The following is a 22904-nucleotide window of genomic DNA, read 5'->3' as shown; positions in this document are numbered from 1 at the left end:
CATGCGCAGCCAGATTGCGCCGGTAGGTTTTCTTTAAGGCACTGGTGGTTGACCTTGGTCCGTGCTGGTAGCTTTTTTTGTTGTAAATGTGTATTCTCTTCTATTTAACGCATCCTATTTGTCTTGTCTTTTCTGCCTGTTTCTTTCTGTTTACCTGTCTACGTTTGTCTGTATGCCATATACGTAGATGTGTTTTTCTGTAACGCTGTCTCTGTCTGTCTGTCTTTGTTTGAATGTATGTATGTATTTCTCTCTCTCTCTCTCTCTCTCTCTCTCTCCAGCCTCCCCTGTATATTACACCCGCCTACATTACCTTTGCGCTCATTCATCATCTCCCTCTGTGACTAACTTAATTTCCCCTCTGGTTCCGTCCCTCACGGCTATAATTCAGGATTTTCCCCTCGCATCAAGAATTTTTGCTTTCTTCTTCTCTTCTTCTCCTTCCCTCTTCTTCTTCTTTTTCTTCTTCTTTTTTTTCTTCTTTCTTTTATTGTATCATTGGTGCGGTGTTTTGTTTTGATATTGAGTTTTATTTATGTTTGTGAGTTTTTCGTTTTCTTTTTGTTTTTTTGTTTGTGTGTTTGTACTTTTTGTTCTATTTTTGTTTTTCATCGTCGTCTCATTTCATTTTTTCGTCCTTTCTTGTTTGTTATTTGCATAGTTGAATATAAGTTTAGGTTCCTTTTTTTGTGATTTTCGTTTTATTTTCTCGTGTTTTCCTTTAATTTCTTCCTGGTTTGGTTATTTCATCTTCTTCACATGTCCTTTTTTTTTCATTTCACTTTCGTTCTTCGTGTTTTCCTTCAACTTTTCCTTCTTTCCTCTTCAATGGCGGCTCAAAATCAGTTCAGTAATTCGTCTCCACGCTCAGCTGCTATTGACGATAACTCTTCCGTCTTGTGCTCCTCTTCCAACTTCCTTTCACGTTGAAGCTTTTTCTGTGTCAACTATAATTCTTCTCTCCCATTCCGCGGCGCCTTCTCCCTTCCTCCCTCCTCTCCCTCTCTCTCTCTCTCTCTCTCTCTCTCTCTCTCTCTCTCTCTCTCTCTCTCTCTCTCTCTCTCTCTCTCTCTCTCTCTCTCTCTCTCTCTCATCATTCTTCTTTAGTTGACCTTCCCATCTCGTGTTCCTTAATTCCTCCAATTCTATTTGATTCCTATGGTCGTCTCTCTTTTTTATGCCTTTTTCCATCTCTCTATATTTTTTTTCTTTATAAAGGATACGATTTCTGGTCCCCAAAAAGTATCATTCGTGTCGTGTGTGTGTTGTTTACGTGGGTGTGAATTGACTCATTGTGATAGGCGTGTATGATTGGTACTTATCTAAAGGTCTTGCTCCCTCCCTTACGTACGTTACCACCTGTGTTTATAAGTGAGCGATCGACAGTAATACCACATCAGTATGCAAATGTCTTTATCACATCCAAGCTCGCCTACCTCTTTTGGCCTACCCGTGTACTGGAACTAAAGAAAAATTACCAAGGCTCTCTAGAACGCCCCTCATAAACCGCTTACAGACCTTCACCAACCCACGTATACTCGAATTTGTTCCTCTATTACCCAAGGAAGAGAGTGAGTGAGTGACCGCCTTAGTGTACGACGGGTGAAGAAAGTGTTGGTTGTGGTTGTCCAGAAGAGGAGAAGGAGAGACAAATGACAGTGACAGGAGGAAGGATGATGGTAGGGGTCGAGTGAAGATGGTGTAGAGGGAGAGAAATGAGAGAAAAAATGGTGATGGAGGGTGCAGGAAAAAGAATTGGAAAATGAAATGGGCAAGAGTGGTCGAGAGAGAGAGAGAGAGAGAGAGAGAGAGAGAGAGAGAGAGAGAGAGAGAGAGAGAGAGAGAGGGGGGGGGGGGGAGTGCAAGAGAGAGCTAGAGTGGTGACAAGGGGATGGAGGGTCGTGAGAAGGCGAGGAAAGGAAGGTGATCGCAACTAATTAATCGTCATTACCGTAATCGACGATAGAGAAACCATCGCCAATTAATCTTAAGGTGGGCAACAAGGCAATACTCCCCCCCTCCCCCAGCCCGCTGTGAGGACGCTGCCCGCCCGCCCTTGGGATTCAGGGAAATGCCCCGTGGTAGGCTCGCCTGTCTGCTAATGCGCTTTATTTTCGTGTGTGTCGCGTAGAGAAATGCAAATAATGATAATGAAAAGAAATAAGCGACGAATGAACAGCTGATTTCGAACTTCATTTCAGGGCATTATTTTCTTATTAATGAGTTTTTTTTGCATGTGTTGTTGGCTTTAGATATGGTTGATCACATTCTTCTGTTTGCTTTGTTATGTTTTAGTATATTTGAAAAGAATGAAGATGTATAATAGATGTTCACATGTGGATAAAACTGATTACTTTTCCTTTAACAATGCATATTTATCTTTATCATTACTTTCATCACCATTATCATCACCATCACACCACTGTCATCATCATCATTATTATCATCATTGTATGGCATCGTAGCGACACCCAGTACTTCCACCACCACCATCAACAACAACAACAACAACAACAACAACAACAACAACACTACCACCACCACCAACAACAACCCACCATGTTTAAAGGGAAGGGGGGAAGGGGGGGCGAGGAGCCTCTCTCTGGCAGCCGATCTAGGGGAGGAGGTCAGGTCATTTGGGGTCACAGATCGTCATCATGGGGAGAGGTGAAGAATAGGAGGGGTGGGGGCCGAGAGGGAGGAGGGAGGAGGGTCCTGGTACTCTCCACCTAACCTAAACATATACGAACGAGAAGACTGGCAATGTTTCAAGATTTTTTTTTTTACATTTCTTTTCTCGTGTGAGCATAATATTTCTTGCTTTTTCGTCGTTTTTATTTATGGTGATGACACTTTTACATTCGGCATCTCCATCCGTCTCCACACGTTTCTCCTGGATTCGTCTACTTTATTTCTTTTTTTCTGTGTGTGTTTGTGTGTTTGTTACGGTATATAAAGGAAGAATCAAGTTACGTATATCCCTAAAAAGTATATATAATCCTTCTTTTCTATACTTATATTCAATAGTTTACCTCTCAATGGTTTTCTTCTTTATCTTCAACGTTACTCAAATTTCATTTTTATCAATTAGTTTCTCTACACACTCTCCGCTTCTTCTTTCTCCTGTTTCATTGTCACTTTTTCCATGTCTATCGCAATTCCTTCTTACGCACTTCCTGATCCTTATTTTCCTCCTCTTACTTCTTTTATGTATCTTTCTTCTCCTTCATCTTTGTTATAAACTCTCTATCTTTCTATCTATCTATTAATGTTTTCCTAATTTTGTACCATATCGTTTTTTTTTTCCATTTCTATCTCAATTTCTTTTTATTCACTTTTTCTGGCCTTTCTTATTCCTCTTCTTTCCTTTTGTCTCTTTCTTTTCCTTCATCTTTGTTATATTTCCTATCTATGTTTCTATCTATTAATATTTTCTTTTCTGTTTTTCCATGTCTTGTCCATCTACCACATCAACCTTCACGTTTTACTTCGGTTTCCTGATTTCTCTTTCTTCCCCTCCCGTTCTCGTCTTTCCTGCCAGACTTATTAATATTCCCTCTTCCTCTGCGTGAAGCCATCCATCACTAATCTCTTATTATCCCCTGCAACGTCTTATTAAAATTCCCGCCATCACCGCCGCCTCCGTCTCTCCCTTCTCCCCTTCTTTCCTCATCTCCTTTTCTTTCTCCTCACCCTTTTCTCCCTCATTCTCCCCTTTTTTTTATGTGCAGTTTTATCTTTCTTTTTCTATTTCATCCTCCCTTAATTTTTCTCTCCCTCCTCTTCTATGTTTTTTTCATCTCCTCCCTCTCGCAGTTTTCTCCCTCATTCTTCTTCTAATTTTTCTCTTGTACAAGTTTTCCTCTTTTTTATTTCAGTTAATCCTCCCTTCCTTTTTTTTTTTCTTTTGAAGTCACCCTTGATCTTTAGTCTCCCTTCACTTACTTATTTTCTTTATTACTTTTAACTCTCTGTATATTTCTTTCTTTCTTTGTCGTTAAATTATTCTAAACTGTTTTCCTCCATTGTCTCTATGTAAGGAATTGTCATAGTCTTCTTAAGTAATATTATTTTTTGTATGTAAATTATATCCACTTCGTTTGATTCCTTCATATATTTAATTCGCACCTGCAAGCACTCACTGTTTAATAATCAACACAGTAATTTTCTGGTGCAGTAACTCATTCTTTTTTTCGTACGTTCCGCTTCCTCTTTTACTTCTTTGTTTCCCCACAAATATTTCCCCTTCCTGCCTTCGTTACGTTCTTGCATCCATTTATTATGTTTTTTACCCTCATTTTTTTTCCTGCGTCTCCCCCTCACTCACTCACCCCTGCCAACAAAGATCCCGTCCCATTCTCTGTCCTTTCCTAGCCGTCCGTGCCCTAGTTTCCTTCTCCCTTCCATTTCCTTCATTCATTTCAGCCTCGTGTCTTTCTCTCCCTCTTTCGGCCTCTTTCCTGCGACCGTACGCTCCCCCTTCCCCTCCTTCCATCCTTTTTTTACCTCCTTCCTCCAACTCCTTGAGCTTACCACTTCATCTCCATATTTCTTGGTCTACCTTCCGACCCCTCCATCAACTTCCTGCAGCGCCCCCTTCCCCTCATTTCTCCCCCTCTTTTCCCCTCGGCGTGCGGGTGCTTAGCCTTCTTCAGGGGATGAGACTCACCCCTCGTCACCCTCACACCCGCAGCTCCCCTCCTGGACCCTCGCTGTGGTGGCCGCCCCTCTCAGCAGCCTCCTCTCTTCCGCCCTCTGCTGGCACTCTTTGATCCGTCACGCCCTATGCCTTCTGGGTGTGTGTCTGGAACAGCAGCTCCTCCCTACACACCCTCCGCCTCTTCCTCCTCCTCCTCCTTCAGTGTTCATTTCCTCCTCCCTGTCTTTGTCTCAGCTCTTCTCTGCACTCTAACATTTTCCTTTTCCTTCTTTCTCAGTGTTCCTCCTTAGTTTCTGTCTCAGTTCGCCCTAAAACACTTTCTACGTCTTCCTTCTCCTTCCTCAATATCTCAGTCCTCTTCAACGTCTTTGTCTAAGCTACTCTACGCACTGTCTACCTCTTCCGCCTCCTCCTACCTCATTGTCCTCTCTTTCATGTCTAGCTCAAATCCTTCCTACGCACTTTTTTGCCTCGTTTTTTCATCCTCTTCCTCCCTTTGTGTGTCTTTCCTCTTCTCTGTCCTTGTCTTACTTCCTCTCCACACTCTTTAACTTCATCTACCTCCTTCATAGATATTTTGTCTCCTCATCCTTTCGTTGTTGTTTTTCTTAAGTCTTGGAATACATCAAAACTACAGAAGAAATGAAGTTTTGTTGGCTGGAATAATACCAGGAATGTTACATAAACGCAGACGTCATGGATGGTATATGAGTTAGTGTTCTTTTTTTTCCTTACTTCTGATTATTCATTCACTCTTATTTATCTCCCCATTATTCTCTCCATCTCCCACATCCCTTCTTCCCTCCCTTCCTTCCTCCCTTCTGTAGTTCTTATTTTTCTCTCCTCCCTCACTCCATCTTTCATCTCCCCCTTCCTTACTGGGCGTTCTTTTCGGTCCTTTCTCCTCCCTCCTGCCTCCTCTCCTCTCTCTCCCCTCTCAACGCCCCCTTTCACCCCTCCTGCCCTGCTGATGACGTCTTCAGCTACTATAGAGAGAGGCTGAGGGGAGACAGAGGGACAAGGGAGGGGAGACTGGATAAGCGAGAGGGGGAGAAGGGTCGATGGATGAGGGTGGGAGGGCGAAAGGGTAAGGTGGGGTAGGATGGAGGGTCGAGGGGGAGAGAAGGGAGGAATGACTGAGTAAGGAATGGGCGGATTTCTCTTTGTCACCAGTCTAAGGGAGAGAGAGAGAGAGAGAGAGAGAGAGAGAGAGAGAGAGAGAGAGAGAGAGAGAGAGAGAGAGAGAGAGAGAGAGAACTGCACCAGTCCTTTTACGGCCATAATCTGAACATATTAGACTAAAAAGTGAAATAAAAATAGATATTGACCTCTCTTTTGGCCACTCATCTATATATTTTGTCAAAGAGATAGTTATGAGCGGACTTTATCTTTCTCAATCATATTTTTTTGCCCTTGAACAACTTCCTTTACTGTTAAAAAAGAGATCAGTGTATTTACAGAGCTCTGGAAACCCTAAAATAAAACCAAATTCACTCAGCTTATATTCTAAGAGTCAGCCCATGAATAAAACTCACTCCTCATCACTTTTTTTTTTACGTAAGGTAGCAAGTACATATTTTATTCCTCACTCACTCACGCCACAAGTAGCTGACAGGTGCCGGGGATCCACATCGCTGGGAAGTTTGTTATCACGGCATCCATTATCCGGCGGGTCATCACTCAAAGTCACCCATTTCCATACCCACGATAATGACTGCCTCTAGCTGCTTCTGGTGCTGCCGCTGGTGCTGAAGCCGTTGCTCTGTTGGTGGTGCTGTTGACGGTGGTGGTGATGGTACTGGTGTTGGTGTGGCATTGCGGTTGTTGGTGGTGCTTCTGTTGGTGTTGGTGCTGTTGGTGTTGGTGCTGTTGTCGGCGGTGCTGTTCCCGTTGCCGCCGTTGCTGTGGCTGTTGTTATTAACGCCACTCCTGTAGTCTGGAGGGAGTAATTCATGGGCAAAGTTCCCCTTCAAAACATGATGCATGCCGTCTGTCGAACTCCAAATCTCGGGGATTGCAACTCTGCCGGACGGTGATGAACGACTCCAGCACGAAACCTGATCGCCAGTAATTTCGTGCATTTCGTTGGGCGGGTGTTTACTCGCTCGCTGCAGCTGCTCGGTCTGGTCGCCCCGCATGGTTGTCCTTTACTTCTTTTCTCTTTTGTTTTGTCTCATGTGTTTGTACCTTCACGTGTGTGCTTATGGCTGTTCGTTGGCCCTGCTAGTGCTGAAAGCAGGCAAGGAGGCGCCTAACTTGCAGATTAGAGGTGTGCTAGATTGAGGAAGTGGCGTAGAAAATTGCTGTAATTGCCTTCTGTGCTTGTGGTTGCTGGCCTTGATGCTAACAAAAAGGATGAGTGAATGATTTATTGCGTCTCGTCTGAATACAAATAAGGCCTGGATGCGACGATACCTGCTTCCATTATTAGATTTTGTTATATATAAAAGTGTAGTTCACCTGTGCCCTGGAGCGAGTTTTCTTTATGCGTCGTAAATCATCTGGCATCAACGTTGGCAACAGTTTCATGGTAATGTCGAAAAAAAAAAGGACACATACATCGTTACGTGTCACCTCTACGTACTATATCACCGTACTGGCTCACTGAAGAACCATGAATAAGAAATAGTAAGCATGGAAATCTAACAGGTGACCAACGTAATAATCTTCAGGTACACACACATAGAGTTATCCACACTTACCTTATATATACACATTCCTCTTCGACACACAAGGCTTCGGTACCATTACTCCACCTCATCCCTCCCTCCACACCTTCCTCACACGCCTCACCTCACGTCATATAACACCGAATACATTATCAGCCCTCAACGTATGATTTAGTACTTGTATATTTTTCTTGGAGTGGGCAAGGGTCTGGAGCTATAGTTAATCCCCTTGGCTTCTTGGGGATTACATTAATTTTGGGTGCATGATAAGTAATCCACACCCCCGCTCTGACCCCGTTATCCCGAGGGCCATCTGTCATTCTTTGTGTGGAAGGTGCAATTCAGCCCTCTCTCTCAGGCCGCGATAAGGAGACGTTCTGGCGAGGAAAGGAGGAAGAGGAAGAGAAGGAGGAGGAAGGGGTAGGAAAGGGAGGAGGATAAATGGAGATAAAGCTGGCTAAAGGAGGAAGAGGAGAAGAAGGATGGGCGTGCAGTGGAGAGTGAGAAAGGAGAAATGAGTATGTGTGTTTGTCTTTAAGAAGTCAGATAAATTTGGAGAATGACAGATGAAGTGAATGAATAGCCAGGTGTTAACAATAGGAGATGCCCCCAAATTACCATATGTATACCTATGGCTCAGTTCACTGTATCCCTATTTCAGCATTCCTCTAACACTTCTTTCCACTATCCTCTAAACGTTTGCAAGACTTAATGGTACTATGAGATGTGTTCCTTCCCCCTCTAGTACTCATATATCGATGTCTTAAGAAGTGATGACGCAATGAGTAGTTCTAGCACTTTAAAGAACCCTTCCTTATACAGTACCACCACCCTGCTCTTTGTCCTTTGCCTACCCCCTGCTTGTCCTTGCCTGCCCCCTACCTGCCCCCTTCCTATCCCCTTGCCCCTTGTCCCTTGTCCCCTGTCCCCCAGTCTATACGCCTCACCCACACCCCACCACCCCCAATCCATCACACACACCTTCACTATCTCCCCTCAGCTGGGTTGTGTTAGTCACGTGATGGCTCTGATAACCTTTCTTTCCCCGGCGTGGCACCCGTAAACACCAGCCACATATATTGATACATAAGTCTTAGGGTTTTATCATGGTAGTCAGCAGGATTAGTTATGGTTTTAATGTTTGCTTTTCTACTTTATTCTTTGGTAATAAATCACGTCTCTGTTTTTTCTCTGCTGCTTCTGAAGGAAAACAAATAAAAAGCAGCAGAATAACAGATGAAAAGAGGTAAAGGAAAGGAGATTTGTTGAAGGAGAGGGGGCAAGCTAAGAAAAGGGGAGGAGGCGGAAGAGAGAAAAATGGAGGGGAGGACAGAAGCTGGGAGTGAGGGGCCCCGTGACCTCTCCGTGACCCCAACCCGCGCCTCAAAGGGTTACTCTAAATTGCCACCCAGGACGCCTCTTTCCGGGCCTTTTATTACCTTTGATTGTCGTTGATTTACGGCATCGGCTTAATCATGAGAGAGACAGTCGATAGAGTGGGGCAGCTGCTACATTACGTCACATCTGACACAACGTTTCCGAGAGTCTATAGTAGAATTCCTTGGGCTCGCTACCTCTCTGCACCTCTTCTGCATTCACTTCTTTAAGCCTTCAATTGTGTTCCTGCTATTGTTACTTGAGGGAAGGGGTCGTCGATACCTTGTCTGTTTCTCCTTTTCTTTATATTATTTTACTAGGCTCACTATCTCTCCACACCGCTTCACTGTTGACTCCTCTAAGCCTTGAGTTTTGTCCCTGTTATCGCCACCTGGGGAAATGGGTTTAGTCGATTTTTTTTATTATTATTTTACATCATGGGAGGCAGTTCAAGGGCAGGAAAAGCAAAGACAGAAACGAAAAAGCCCGTTAAACGCCGCTTCCACAAAAGAAAAAAACAACGAGGGGCCAAAAAAGACGTCAATTTCGAGTGAATTCCTTGTCTATTTCTCTTTTGTAGAATTTGGTTGGAAATTTGTCCTATGAAGAGGTAGCGATCATGACTCTGTGTCCCTCTTATTAGTCTTTTCAGTGTATTGATTCAGTTAAGTCTTGAGTTATTTCCCTGCTATTGTTACTTGAGGGAGTGGGTAGTCAGTAGCTTTTCCTTTTTATCTCTGTTTTTATTCTCTGATTGGAATTTTGTCCAAAGAAAGGGTACCGATCATGGCCACGTCTCCCTCTTTTACTTCCTGGTGTCCTTTCAATCGTCCCTCTCCCCTCGGCAGCATCTTCCCACATCAGTCACACTCTTTCTTGCAGTGGGCGGGTGTGTCTCTCCCCCGCCGTTAATGTCTCCCAGGTATGCCATTATCTCTTTAACCACATCCTGCAGCCTCCCCTTTGATTTTAAGCCCACTCGAACAGACACGAGCGGCGGGCGGACAGACAGGCGAACAGGCAGCTGATGGAAGATTGTGTCCCCCGCTTCACTCCGTCGTTTTAGTGATGTTAATTTGGCTTCCAGCTCCCTCTTTGTCCACCCCTTCAGCAACCCTTCTTTCTACCTCCTCTACAATCCATCCTTCACCCCCTGTCTGTTCCTTAGGCGTGGAGGACGTGTTGTTGTTCTCCTTGATACTGGAGGACACGAAGGACCGACGTTCTGTGGGAGCTTCTTTTCTTGTGTGTTATCCTCGCGTTGTCCTCTCGTAATTACTGTCTTGGGTTTCCATTTTTAAAAGACGGAGGAAACATGTTGCTCCTTCTTGCGTTTCCCTCGTAGCATGATTTATTTGCGGTTTCTTAAGTTTGAGCTGTTTTGTGCAGGTGGCTGGGTTGGGTGAAGGCCAGGGCGTGGGGAGCTGTGGTGCCATAGTGGTTAGGAAGCCCAGCGCGGGTCAACGGGGACTGACGAAGAGAGGGCGAGACAGGGACCTCCATCACCCGCGGCCGAGACAGGAGGGCGTCACAGAGGGGGACAGGCGACAAGGCGAGCCCGAGAGATTGAAGCTGATAGGAGATGCACGGGGAGAGGGACATGGGGCGAGGAGCTGCAAGGTGGAAGGGCTGAAGGACGGGACAATGGATGGTGCTACAGTGAAAGAAAATTGCCGAGATCGTTTTTGAGTTGGCTTCCGCAGGTCCTCTCCTTCCTGTGTAGTCAGATTGAGGCTGTGACGATGAGTTTGGTGAATAGATATAAAAGAAGAAATAAGGAAGAATAAAAAAAAACAATCAGATATATCGTTCTTGTTGGCCACTTCTCCGCAACAAATACAGTCCCTCCGAAGTTGCTATGAGGGTCAGTAAATGTTGAAAAATGGTAGTGATGTTGAATTTGATGGACAGTAATACAAGAAAATACTGAATAGAAACAATTAGGTATATCATCTTAATTCTATGTTTGTCTCTGCTTTCCCGCAACAAACAGTCTCTCAATAGTTACCACGAAGACTGTAAAGGTTCGAAAATGACTCACTAATGCCACTAACTCCTACAATTTAGCTACACCACTACCTCTTCTCCCCTCTTCTTTTCGTATCCTTTAAGTGGACCCCTTTTTCCTCCTCCCTTCTGCACGGTTGTCACGGAGTCGGTCGTCGGGTACACACGCCCCGTCTTTGTCTCCTGCTCCGCGCCTCAACCCACACCTGCATTAGTCCCATTGTCTCCCTGCAAGTAATTACCAGGTATGGCTGAACAGCGGGAGTGTTTGCGACTCTGGACAGCGACACAAGCCCGAGAAAACACCACGTGCTCTTGACTTACGACAACGGGGCGAAGCGAAAGGGGTGGAGTAGGAAAAAGACACACGCACACACACACACACACTCGCACACGCACACGCACCTCCCCAACACACATACGTACACACACACAGGCGGAAATCGGTCACGTATTCGGGTTATCGTCTTACAAATTTGGTAACCTCGTGACCTTCTTATGGGGGCAATAAAACCGTATGGGCGGCCCTCCCTCTCTTCGCTTCTCCTCCCCCCTCCCCGTCATTACCTTCCAAGCCACAGGAAAAAAAGGTAAGAGATAATTAAGTACTCCAGCCTGAAATTGTGCGGTATCGTGAGACCTGACATTCGTTACGATTACTCCCTGGTGGCCACGAGAAGAATTGCCGTAATAAGCGACCATTGTGTGTCGTGTTATTACTCATTGGGGGACCGACGGCCGATGATTTGTGTCCGCTGCGTCTCCGGCCTACAGGTGTCGACCGAACCTATGCTCTTGGAAGCCTTAGGATGTCTATAGAACCCCACTTTCATAAGATCAGAACCTTTATTCTTGGGAATCTTATGAAGTATATAGAACCCCCTTCCAAAAGATCCGAACTTCTACTTTTGAAAACCTTACGAAGTGTATCGAGACCTTCATCCAAAAGCTTTATTCATTATTCCCATTACATCAAATAGAAACCAACCTTACTCTCCTTTCACGTATATATTTTTAGGGGACTGTTTGAAAAAAAAGTACATTCTTAACTCCAAAAAGATGTATATAGAAAGTCTACAGGTGTTGACCAAACTGCTGCTCTTCGAAACCTCAGGAAGTCTGTAGACCCCCCTTTCAAAAAAACAATATTAAATTTTTGCTAAGGCTTCAGATTAAAACAACTTGTCTCCTTTCAATAGTATTTTTTAGGCAATCTGAAAATTAAACACATTCCTTACGCAACATAATAAACAAAAAGTCATGACGTATAAAATTTCTTAATGAAGGCATCAAGCTCAAATACGTTATCGGGCATCCGTGAACTTACAAGGAAAACTATATATAATTTGCATGTGACAAAGGGATGTTATTTCTCAAGTACAGAGGAAACGAAACGAGAAGTAAAGGACCAAATATAAAAACGGGCGAACCAAACTTGGGAGGTCTGAGTGTATGCCTTGCGGTCCGCCACTCAGCCGCTAATGTGAGATCGGTGTTAGAAGGGGGTGGTTTGGGAGCCTAATTCCTGTGTTTACCTCGAAATTTATCATGCACGGGGTATACTGCTGGAGGAAAGGGGGGGGGGGTCGGAGGGGGGGGGGAGAAGAGGTAGGACTTTGTAGGGTCGCTGGACTGAGTGAGCTATAGGGAGGACGATAAGGGAAGGGGAGGAGAGTGGGACTGTATAGGGAAGACCATTATCAGCCTAATCGTCCATAGATGATAAATCGACGGTAATCTGTATTCCCATAGATTCAGACCCGCTCCAAAATGACTTCATACCCCAACATCTTGCGGTGGGGTAAGGAAACACAGACACGTCAATCATTCGTGGAATTTCGAGGGCGAAGACTAATTGGATGGCTCATGGAGGGAGAGGAGGAAGAGGAAGGATAACAAGACGGAAGTGAGGGGGAGGAAGAGAAAAGGAACAACAGATGGTGTGCAGAGTGTCGTGTGAGGAACAGGGAAAAGACGGGGGAAGGGTAACTGGAAATAGATTAATAAACGAGGAAGAGGGAGAGAGAAGGAACAGGAGTAGGAGGAGGAGGAAGACGAGGAAACACAGTAGCAGGAGGAGGAAGAGTAAGGAGAGGAGTCGCCAACCCTCAACGGAGAAGATAAATGGACAGAGAAGACTGGGGGAGGAGAGTTGTCAGAGGAAATACGAAGAGAGGAAATAATTGTTAGTACAGGAGGGGCCGCAACTTCTGGAAAGATAAATATTGTTCAACGGTGTTTAGTATACAAATTATATGCGTCCTCCTACGCAAACTGTTCTATTTGAGTCGAGTCGCAAATTATAGATAATTACATCACTGCCCGCGAAGCTCATTTGAGATGTTGCGTTTTTCCCCTCTCTATATTTCCAAGCAATATATTACGGGAAATTATATACACTCAAACGTAACGAAGATTAATTGTGCGTTTTCTTTACCGTAAAACCGTCAACATATTAAAACTCTTCCCGTTCAAACAAAGGTCACTGTTGTCTGTCGTTGCGGCCAGTGAGTGGGAAGTCGGTGATTGGTGGAGTTTATATTAAGAAGAGTGTGAAAAAATGACGGATAATGATTAGCTGCGTGATGGGACTTGTCTACTTCTTCATAATAAAATAAACTCATCATTGTAACTTTAGTGATACGCTCATAATATCCTCAAGATTCTTTAGGAACAAATTAACAGTAAAATCAAATAAAAGGAAATCCTGCCCTGTCTGGGAATTGATTACTTAGTGGTATTTTGTTGTAATTGGATATCATTAGAAAATTATATATACTTGTGTTACGAAGTTATGTACCCGTTTTTAGTTTACTCGTGTTTCTCACAAGCTCCTTCGGGCGTCCAGGCAAACACAGAGGCAGGTAGACACGCCATTCTCAGCCCCACCCCCACCTTCACAACCCTCCCCAAGGATAATCGCCGTAACCTTCCACCTCCTCCCTACCCCCCGCCAGCCTCCCCCCCACTCCCCACCCGCCTTCCTCCCATACACCCACCTCCCGCCTCGCCCCCTTGCCTCAGACTGCCCCGCCTCCCCTTCCTGCCCCCGGTGCCTGACCCCCGTGGTCCCGACACCTGCCTTGCCCGGGGGCGGCATTAGGCACTCACCTGTGTGCTCGAAAATAAGTCTTAAGACCGCGGCGGCCACAACCGTATAGTTATTAAGAAATAAGGTTCTGTTAATTGTGATTAATCAGCGACTCCCGTGAAGAAAAACTGCGGTAAAACATATGCCAAGAAAGTTTTAATTTTATAATATTATGTATATTCGATGCTCTGTAAGACATCCATCAGGGAAACGTTATTTATGTCTTTGTCTGATGGAAATATGAACTGCAAAAATCTTTTCTGGCCTGTGTGCGCCGCTCATGCCTTCGTCAAAAGAGTGATTACTCAGGATTTCACGGGATGAAGACAACAAAGGGAGGGAAGGTGCCTGACGGAGCCTCTCAAGGAGTTCATCGATGGTCCTTCAGAGGTCGGCCATTACACGCCATCAATCACATTCTCACGGGGGCCAAAGCTGTCATCAGATAGGCATCACGGACGGGCAGGCGGACAGACGGACTACCAGCCAACCAGGTGGTAATTCATGGCAGGAGCTTCGGGTATGACGGATGGATGGGTGAACCGAAGCTCGACCTCAGCCACGCGGGGGGATTGGACGAGAGAAGTCAAATGAGTCTTAGAGTAATCACAACCCCGGCTTGGCTCTACGGGATGATTTAGGTCATAAATAAACGTGAACATACGAATTACTTAGTCCGACTGGGAGCTGAAGTTTGCCCCGGCGTGATTGACTTCTCCGCGGCCATAGTTAGTGACAGTGAACACCTGCTGCCCACCTGCCCGTGAGATGGAAATGTTAGCGCAGAATCCGGAACCATCACTCTTCAGAGATATATTATAGCATGTTTTTCAGGCACCCGAATACTATGATTACGAAGACCCGGGTTAGAAAGCAGTATCTCTAAGGAAGTGTTTAGTTACATACAACGCATATACAAATAATAGACTTCATGGCAGACTAAAGAAGAATTAAGGCATCTCAGCTTCCCTAGTCACGACTCACCAACGTCTCGCCTTTCCCGCGTGTCTCGTAAGTCTTCTGTTCATATGTTACCTGGCCTTCCCCTCTTTCCCCTTACATAAGTCTTGGTAATTGGATTTATTTATGCATAGACAGACAGGTTAGTGGGCAGCTGCATCCCATCAACCAACCGTGAATGACAGAACACACACACGCACGAACAGACACAGTAAAAGATGAGCTCGTGTTTCTATTATGTAACGCATTTGAAATAAGACAGATCAGTGGGACGTAAAATAGTGGGTGAAGAAAACGAAGAAATCATGTGCTTCTTCCCTTCACCTTTACCCCCTGTCTCCTCTCCCCCTCCCCCAAGCCCCAAGTCTGAAGTGAACTCTCGTAAAAAATCAATATACTCTTAATAGCCGCGAGGGACGACCGAATAAGTGAGATTGATGAAGAAACTCAAATCTGAACGAGCGGTTGATTGCATGAGTTTTGAAAGTTCTTCTCTGTATAAAGGAACCGCCGCCCCCCACCCCTCCTCGTCCATAGCCTGACACACACACACACACACACACACACACACACACACACACACACACACACGCACACACACAAAAAAAGGAAAACAAAGAACTCCACGACTGTACCTAAAAACTCTTCCCTCCCTTCCACCTTCTCCTCCACTCCCCCCTCCACTCTCCCTCCTCTCTCCCTGCCTCCAGCACCTCCCTCCACCTCCTCCACATTTTGCCTCCCCCAGTAAACGCGGAGTCCAGTCATGCGAGGAGAACAAAACAAAAACACCTCCTCTTCCTCCTCTTCCTCCTGTTCCTCTTTTCTACTCCTCTTCGAACTCCACAACTCGTACTCATTTTTCCCCTCCTTCCTTTCCTCTCCCTTTTCCTCCTCCACCTTTTAGGGCATGCAGTTAGACCATTCATAGTTACAGTAATTATAGTAATACACCTGAGCAAAAAGACTCGTTCTCTGGACCCTCTGGCCTTGAATAGGGAGATGAAGAGTTAAGTAAATAAAGAAAATGGGAACGGAGGACCAACGTAGGGGGAAAATAATAAAGGTGAAAGAAGGTAGAGGTAATAGTAGGTAAAAATAGGATAATGGAAAGGGATAAAGAGGTATAAGAGGGAAAAGGAGAGGGTGAGAAAATAGGAAACACACATTGATCAAAAGGAAAAGTGGGATGATGAAGAAGGATAAAGAAGAAGATTGAAAAAGCGAGGATGAGAAGAGGAAACAGACAGAGATAAACAGACTAAGCAATACAGAAACAACCAACAAACCTAATTACTCAACCACCCAGACACTTAGACAAACACCCACCGGGGCACCCAAACACCCAAACTTAGCCACACAAACAAGGCCTTGAGACACAAACACATACACACACACACACACACACACACACACACACACACAGGGCCCAGACACATACACACACAAACACACAGACAAACAGAAGTAGGTGCACAGGCGCAAATAGAGTCATTCCTTCACTCCACCTTGCACCGCCTCCACCTCCATCATCACACTCTCCTCCTCCTCCTCCTCCTGTGCGCCACATTGCACTTATCATTCCCCCTGGTGGACGCAGCCAACACAGACGCGGAGAAATACGACCAGCCCCTTTGTTCTTACGTTCAATGGTGGCTGTGCTATTAATCAAGTGGTCCCCCATGTTTTTTTTTTTCCTCCACTTTTTTTCCGTCCATCGCTCTCCTTCACCTCCTTCTCCCTCTCCTCCTCCTCCGGCTTCTCTTTCTCCTCCGCTTTCTCCCTCCTCCTTCTCCTTCGTCTTCGTCTAGTTTCCCTGTGGCTCTCGCTTTCCTCATCTCGTTTTATTTTCTTGGTTCTATTGTATTTTTCTTTTTGTTTGTTATTCATTTCTCTCTGTCTTTCTCTTCCTTTCTCTCCCTTCTTTCTTTCATTATTTATCTCTTATGTTAGTTTTCCTTTTCTCTCCCCTAATTTTCCTGTTTACACTTTTTCCTCTCGTCTGTTCCCTTCTTTTTCAACAACGCTTCTCCTTTGTTTTAATCGCGTCTGTATATTCTTACGGTAAAGTAATGTATAGTATAGTATTATTGAGGCTGATCTATTTACTCAAACTATACTGTAAGGAAAAAATATTATTAGAATCCATTAGAATCAGATTTAGAATAAGAAAGAAGGAATTGGAAAAGGAGAATTAGATACAGAAGGAAGTGTTAGTTATCCTCATTTTCTCGCCTTTTTTTCACTCCCTCCAGCCAGTTCTCATTTCCCCCTCACAACTCCATCCCCGTCCTCCCGCCACCGCCTCCGTCTCATGCTCCCTCCTTTAACCTGAGTCCCTGCCCTCGTTTACTTCCCCGTCGCTTGTCCTCCCTCTCACACTTCCGCACTATTCCTCGCCTCTTTTCCTCGCTTAGCTGGTCTCACTCCTCCCACCTATCTCATTTTCTCACTTTTCTTTCCCCACCTCTACCTCCCTCTTATCAACTCGCTCCGCTCCTCCTCCTCCTACTCCTCCTTTCCTGTTTTCCTACTTCCAACTCTCTTCCCTACCCCCAATTCTTTCCCTTCCTCCCTCCTTCTGTGGCTAAAGCATTCTTCCTCCCTCCCTCTTATCCCTGTGTTTCCTCCTCCTTCTCCTCCTCCTCCTCTTCCTCCTCCTCCTCCTCCTCCTCCTCCGTGGCTTGACACTCTTCCTGACACGCCCACTTCCTAGCCTCCCACATTACTTCCACACCTCGTCCTTTATTCACACACACACACACTCACACTCACACACACACACACACACACACACACACACACACACACACACGCATACGCACATACAAAAAAGGGTATATTTGATGTTTTCCATAAGTCTAACCAAAAATGTGTTATTGCTATTATCTTCGTGTTCATGTCACCTCGACTGTTCTTCGTCTCCCGAATGAACGAGAACCAGGACTTGGAGACATGACACGTTATGGTGAAGGGAAACCTAACGACACTGGGGTTAAATATAGTCCTCTCTCCCTCTCAACCTCCCCCCCCTCCTACTCTCTCTCTCTCAAAAAAAAAAAAAAAAAGCAACAGGCACACTCGCAAATAAATACTAATTCTACATCTGTCAGGCGTCGCCCTAAATCACCCGTCATGCATCAGGGGCGCAGATTCATGTGCCGCCAACTTTCATTCGATGGCTAAGTAGGGGATAAAAGAGCAGTTGGTTCTCAAAGGAGCTCGTAAACAGGCACGGACGGGACAGCCTCTCCAACACTGACCAGACTCACGCCAGACTCGAGAGTGCTAAACGTCCCGCGATCGACCGCTGAGTGTTTTAGCAGCGAGCAGATCGAGTTATGGGCCGCGTCCTCGCCTGGGCCATGCAGCGCCTCTCGTCGGGAACTCGTGGCCGGGCGGTTCCATGGGGCAGGGTGGGTTGGGTGACGTAATAAATTGCTCTATTTGTGTGAAGTTTTATTGCGTCTTGTAGCTAAAGCGTTTTATCTGTACTTTGAATTCAGCTTCACGACGCATCCCTGCCCATGTCCTGCCCGCCGAGAATCCACAGTGTCTCATCATTGTCTAAGTGGGCCAGGAACCTTTTGGGCAGAACCCCGCCGCGCCCTCCACCACCGCCGCGGACTGTCTGACGGGGAAACTTTCGTCCTCGCTCCTTTTCTTGATCTTGGCTCCTTCAAAGGCTCCGTGACTATATTTTTACAATGAACTTAATTTATCCTGTCAGTGGGGAGGACCACAGGGCATCATTTCCTACTGAGAACGGAAAGCTTAAAAATCAGTTAAAGAGGCGGCCGTGTGGTGGTAGACTGTAATGGCGCTCCGATCCTGGCCGCCAACAAAAGCAAGATGGTTCCACTCGCCAATTTACACCACTATTTCCACTCCTAATGCCCCGTCGGCCGCGTCTTGCACCTCCTCAGCGCACCGAGTCGATAGCTTGAAGAATTCTCGATCCGCTGGTGGTTTAGTCACCCCTTAAAGTCCCTCTCGCGACGTGATAATTCAAGTACAGTCTCATTTTAATTTCGACGCCTGGCAACTGTACCCGAAGCGTAGAGGATTTATAACCCTTCAGAGTCTGTCCGCCATACATCAAAGACAGGCCACGTCGTGTGAGATTAATGGGGCCCGGCCCTGTCACCGCCTCCACCAATGGCAGCACAGGCTACCCAGTCCTGCATTCCTCACTGGGGAAAGCATTTTTTCCCTCTCTTACATATAGCGGTTTAACGAAGGAACTAAATATTAAGAACGTAATCCGTGATAATGTAAAGTGGGCGAGAGAGAGAGAGAAAGTACGTCCTGCTCCCACGAGGCCTACGTCTTAGCAGCTCCCGGGGCGCGGCGAGAAGCAAGGCGACCCGGCGTGTATGAATAAATTGATCATCGTGGAGGGAGTGTTATATACGTAGCAATTCGGACATGTTATTGACACAGCACGGGGCGAGGGCTGGAGGCTTGTCGCGACCCCCTCAGCTGTGTTGGGGGCGAGGGGCAGCCGCTGCATCCCCGCCCTAATGTTTATGCATGTAAGGCTAAGGCTGGTGTGTTTGTTAGTGTCTTTGTGAGCCCCGCCGGCCAGCCCTTGTGCAGCCGCGTCCTGTTTTCGTTATTACTGTTGAGGGATGTGTTTTCAGGGTCTTCCTTCGTTAACGGTTGGCGCTTTTGAGGATATACGTCTGCTCTTTGTTGGTGTTGTTTTGCCGTGGGTCCTGCAGGGTGGTGGTGGTGGTGGTGTGCCATACTCTGACGCCGTTGCCATCCGTCACATTTAGTTTTGCTGCAGGTGATGTTGACATTGTTCCTTCAGATAGTTTATTGCATCCGCCCAGCATTAGGGACGTTTAGCATTTTGTTCTGTTAAAGGATGTATTTTTCATCCTTTCCAAGTTGCCTCTTTTTCGTTGCGAGCCATTATTATATTGTTAGTTTATTGTCCTTGTGAGTTTCAGCAGCAATGTGTTAGTCTTAGCGCGCCCACACCTTACTAACGTGCTTTCCTCTTCCTTCCAGGTGAGTGATGCTTTGCCTCCCTCGGCGGTGACTGCGGTAAGTGATCATTGGCCCCTCGGGAGAGTTGTTGTCTAGAGGAACACGTGTTGCTCCAAACCTGTATATCATGTGTGGTATTTTTTGCTCATAGTTAGTCAGAAACTTTTTTTTATTCAACAAGTAGAGATTATGATAGCTTTTCCGTTGGTGTTCATGTAAATTATATTATGAAGGAGCATCTGAGCTGATTTGGATCCAGGGAGTCGAGGAAGAGGGTCTCAGTACTAAAAGGACCATCGTGGGTGAGACTCCTGACCACATCTCCCTCTCCCCTCCCCACTCCAGCCATCCCACTTCAGGACTTCCTTTCCCATGACTAAACCACATACATCTTCTCGGATTCTTTAAATAAAACAAAGGCTATCGTCACATGTAAGCGGGATGAGAATACGGATGAAGATTTGTATGGCGCTGGATATGATGAGTCGCATTCTAGGCACACGGATTACGAAGGGCGCTGCAGTAAATCACCAGAAGCATCGCCTGGAGCGTTAGAGACAGAGATGGTCCGCCTAGGCCCCAGTGACACGCCCAGCGGGAGAACGAATAAAAAATTACCTCCATAAATACTTCGCCGGCGCGGGACTTCGGGACGGCGTCGAGGATAACCAGTAATAACAGCAATTAGATGAAAGCTGAGGGTTATCATCGGAAAATTTTACGCTGATTCATGGGCACAATTTCCTCAACTGTCACCATGCAGGCGTAATTTACCTGAAGTCACGCAGTACATCATATGGCACAACGAATACGCCAGGAGGCCTTGAGATGCCGCCTAGCCCGAGCACTTGAGAGCTTGAAGGTGAGTGGGCGGCGGCGGCGGCGGCATGCAGGGGCTCGGCGGGGGACGGCTGGCGGTGCAGGGCGCGGGGCGAGAGGCGTCGTCCACCCTCAGCAGACATGTTTGCTCTAAGCACGTTCATTTGTTTGCTTCATCCCCGAACTTCACCTTCATTTCTTTTTTAAACGCATCCAGTCAGTGGTTATCGGGGTGATGAATATGCCGTATTAGATTTTCATCGCGCCCTCACCTTATATATGCCGAAGAAAAATCAGTAGTAATTACCTCAAGGACCTCGGTAATGAACAATTGAGTCGCTGAGGGAGGAGAGAAAGGAACCTACGAGCATGGCCTTGTGGAGTTCCGTGTTTGTAGATGATAACGTATTCAATATTCGTGGCCTATGATGAACTTGAGGTAGTGAAGTATTACTGGCCAGTGATATAATAAAAAAACAATATTCTGGTCGTTTCTGTCACAATTTGTTTTAGTCATTTATACAAAAAGTAGAGGTTGTCCAGGTAGGAAAAGTGGAGGCAAAGGCAGCTAATACATTCATTTATTTTTATTAGTGTTTGATTGCCTTAGGGTCGTTAGCATGAGGTGCGTGCATTACTTTGACACGAGCGGACACTCTATACCCGAGAAAAATTGCCTTCAGTAAGTCACCTCGCCTGGACGCAGCGCCGGCCATAAAACTAGCCAAATAAGAGTAATGTGTAATTGATACCCGTCTCACCTTTTGCTAATGGTTCGAGTGTGTGACTTTGTGATTAGTCCGGCGAGGAGGCGTCGTCCCCATGCGCCTTCATCATTAGTTCACACCTCCAGCGCCGCCTCCTCCTGTCTCCGCAGCCCCGGCCAGACGTGCGGAGGCAGAATTGTGCTTCCAGAGGCCTCACCCACCTCAAAGCCCCCCCCACCTTCCACCCTCTTCCCTCCGCCACCCTACCTTGCCACGTCCCTCCACCTAGACCGTCTGCATCTAAAGCAAGCCATTTTTCCTATCCCTCCGTCCGCGGCTCATTCACGCAATTTATCTACTTTCTACGTGGCCTGAGTACTACGATATTTTTTGGCCCTCCGCCGCTGCTAGCTACGTGCCTGCTTTGGATTCACTCGCCATATGATTCGTGTGGCCTCAACGGGCGTTTCTTATCGTATTAGTGGTTATAAAAGTTCTCCTTAACACTTTAAACAGACAGACATAAGCTAGATTCCCACTTGCCTCCGCCTTAGATAAACAGAGAGACAAATCCCAGCGAGATCAAAGGGAGGCCGTGTTGAAATCCCTGTTAAATATTTCAATGGACACCCGCGCAATAACTCCCGCTGTCCCATTTACACGCCAGTTCACATGCACGCCGCATTAAACACACGTACACGGGCACAGCCAAGCATATAATCACAGCCGTAGCGCCAGCAATATAAAAGATAATCAAGCCATCTCATATTCACGTCAGTAGTGGAGTTTCCTTTGGCTTATCCACCACACCGGTTCGCCTTCAGGTGCATGGGACGACCGATAAGGGCGGGCGATAAAGCCTCATCGCCGCGCCATACCTCCACATAAAGGACGAAATTAGTACTTATAGGGAGAGGCGGGGGTGGGCGGAGGCATTGATGAAGGCTTGAGGAGAGGAAGGGGAGGGAAGAAGGGAGGGAGGAAGGTCGAAGGGGAACGGAGATAAGAGGACGGAGGGGGGCAGAAGGGAGGAGGAACGGAGGAGGAAGTTATGAAGGGGTGGAGCAGGGGATCGCGGCTTGGAAGGAGTAGTGTGAGGGAAGGGCGGGTGGAGGGGGGGAGAGCCTTGTATGGGGCCAGCAGAAGACACCTAATACCAGACCCCCATTCATCATCCACCGCCATCCATCACGCGGCTACACCCACCAGGCCTTGTATTTCCTCCATATTAGTTCTCGTAGGCCTAGGGTGGGGTAGGCGCTAGCGTGTGTCTCTAATGTCTTCATCGCATCTATGCCCAGACACACATGATAATATTTGGATATTTATGGAGGCTTGAATTTCTTCTTTTAATACGCCTATAAATAAGATTACACATATAGGAGAAACCCATAATTCGCCGGGAGACCTATGTGGATACGGAGGCCAGACATGAAAGCTTTTGTGTGTGTGTGTGTGTGTGTGTGTGTGTGTGTGTGTGTGTGTGTGTGTGTGTGTGTGTGTGTGTGTGATATGAATGTTTATCCAGCAGTATATCCCTGAGGTTGGGAGGGTGATAATGATGATGATAATAGTAATAAAGATAATAATAGTAGTAATAACAATAATGCGTTAGC

The 22904-nt window shown here is 46.2% G+C and overlaps 1 protein-coding gene across 1 annotated transcript; it reads right to left on the bottom strand.

Moving 5' to 3' along the window:
• Nucleotides 1-6336: 6336 nt before the first annotated feature.
• LOC127009120 (uncharacterized) lies at nt 6337-20724 on the bottom strand. The gene is made up of 2 exons (XM_050881906.1): nt 20537-20724; nt 6337-6568 (listed from the first exon to the last, which is right to left on the bottom strand). Exons 1-2 carry the CDS (start codon nt 20722-20724, stop codon nt 6337-6339), a joined length of 420 nt encoding a protein of 139 aa, XP_050737863.1.
• Nucleotides 20725-22904: the final 2180 nt, after the last annotated feature.

Source organism: Eriocheir sinensis, chromosome 39 (assembly GCF_024679095.1).
Source record: "Eriocheir sinensis breed Jianghai 21 chromosome 39, ASM2467909v1, whole genome shotgun sequence".
In the NCBI taxonomy this organism is placed as follows: domain Eukaryota; kingdom Metazoa; phylum Arthropoda; class Malacostraca; order Decapoda; family Varunidae; genus Eriocheir; species Eriocheir sinensis.
The sequence above is the reverse complement of the archived record's forward strand: the minus strand, read 5'-3'. Positions and strand labels throughout refer to the sequence as shown.

Bases quoted from the DNA above. Each gene is read 5' to 3' on its own strand.
- LOC127009120 (XM_050881906.1), bottom strand. From the start codon at position 20,724: ATGTCTGCTGAGGGTGGACGACGCCTCTCGCCCCGCGCCCTGCACCGC. The intron at 6,569-20,536 runs GTAAATTACGCC...TAATAACAACAG, and splicing joins GATGTACTGCGTGACTTCAG to CCACAGCAACGGCGGCAACG.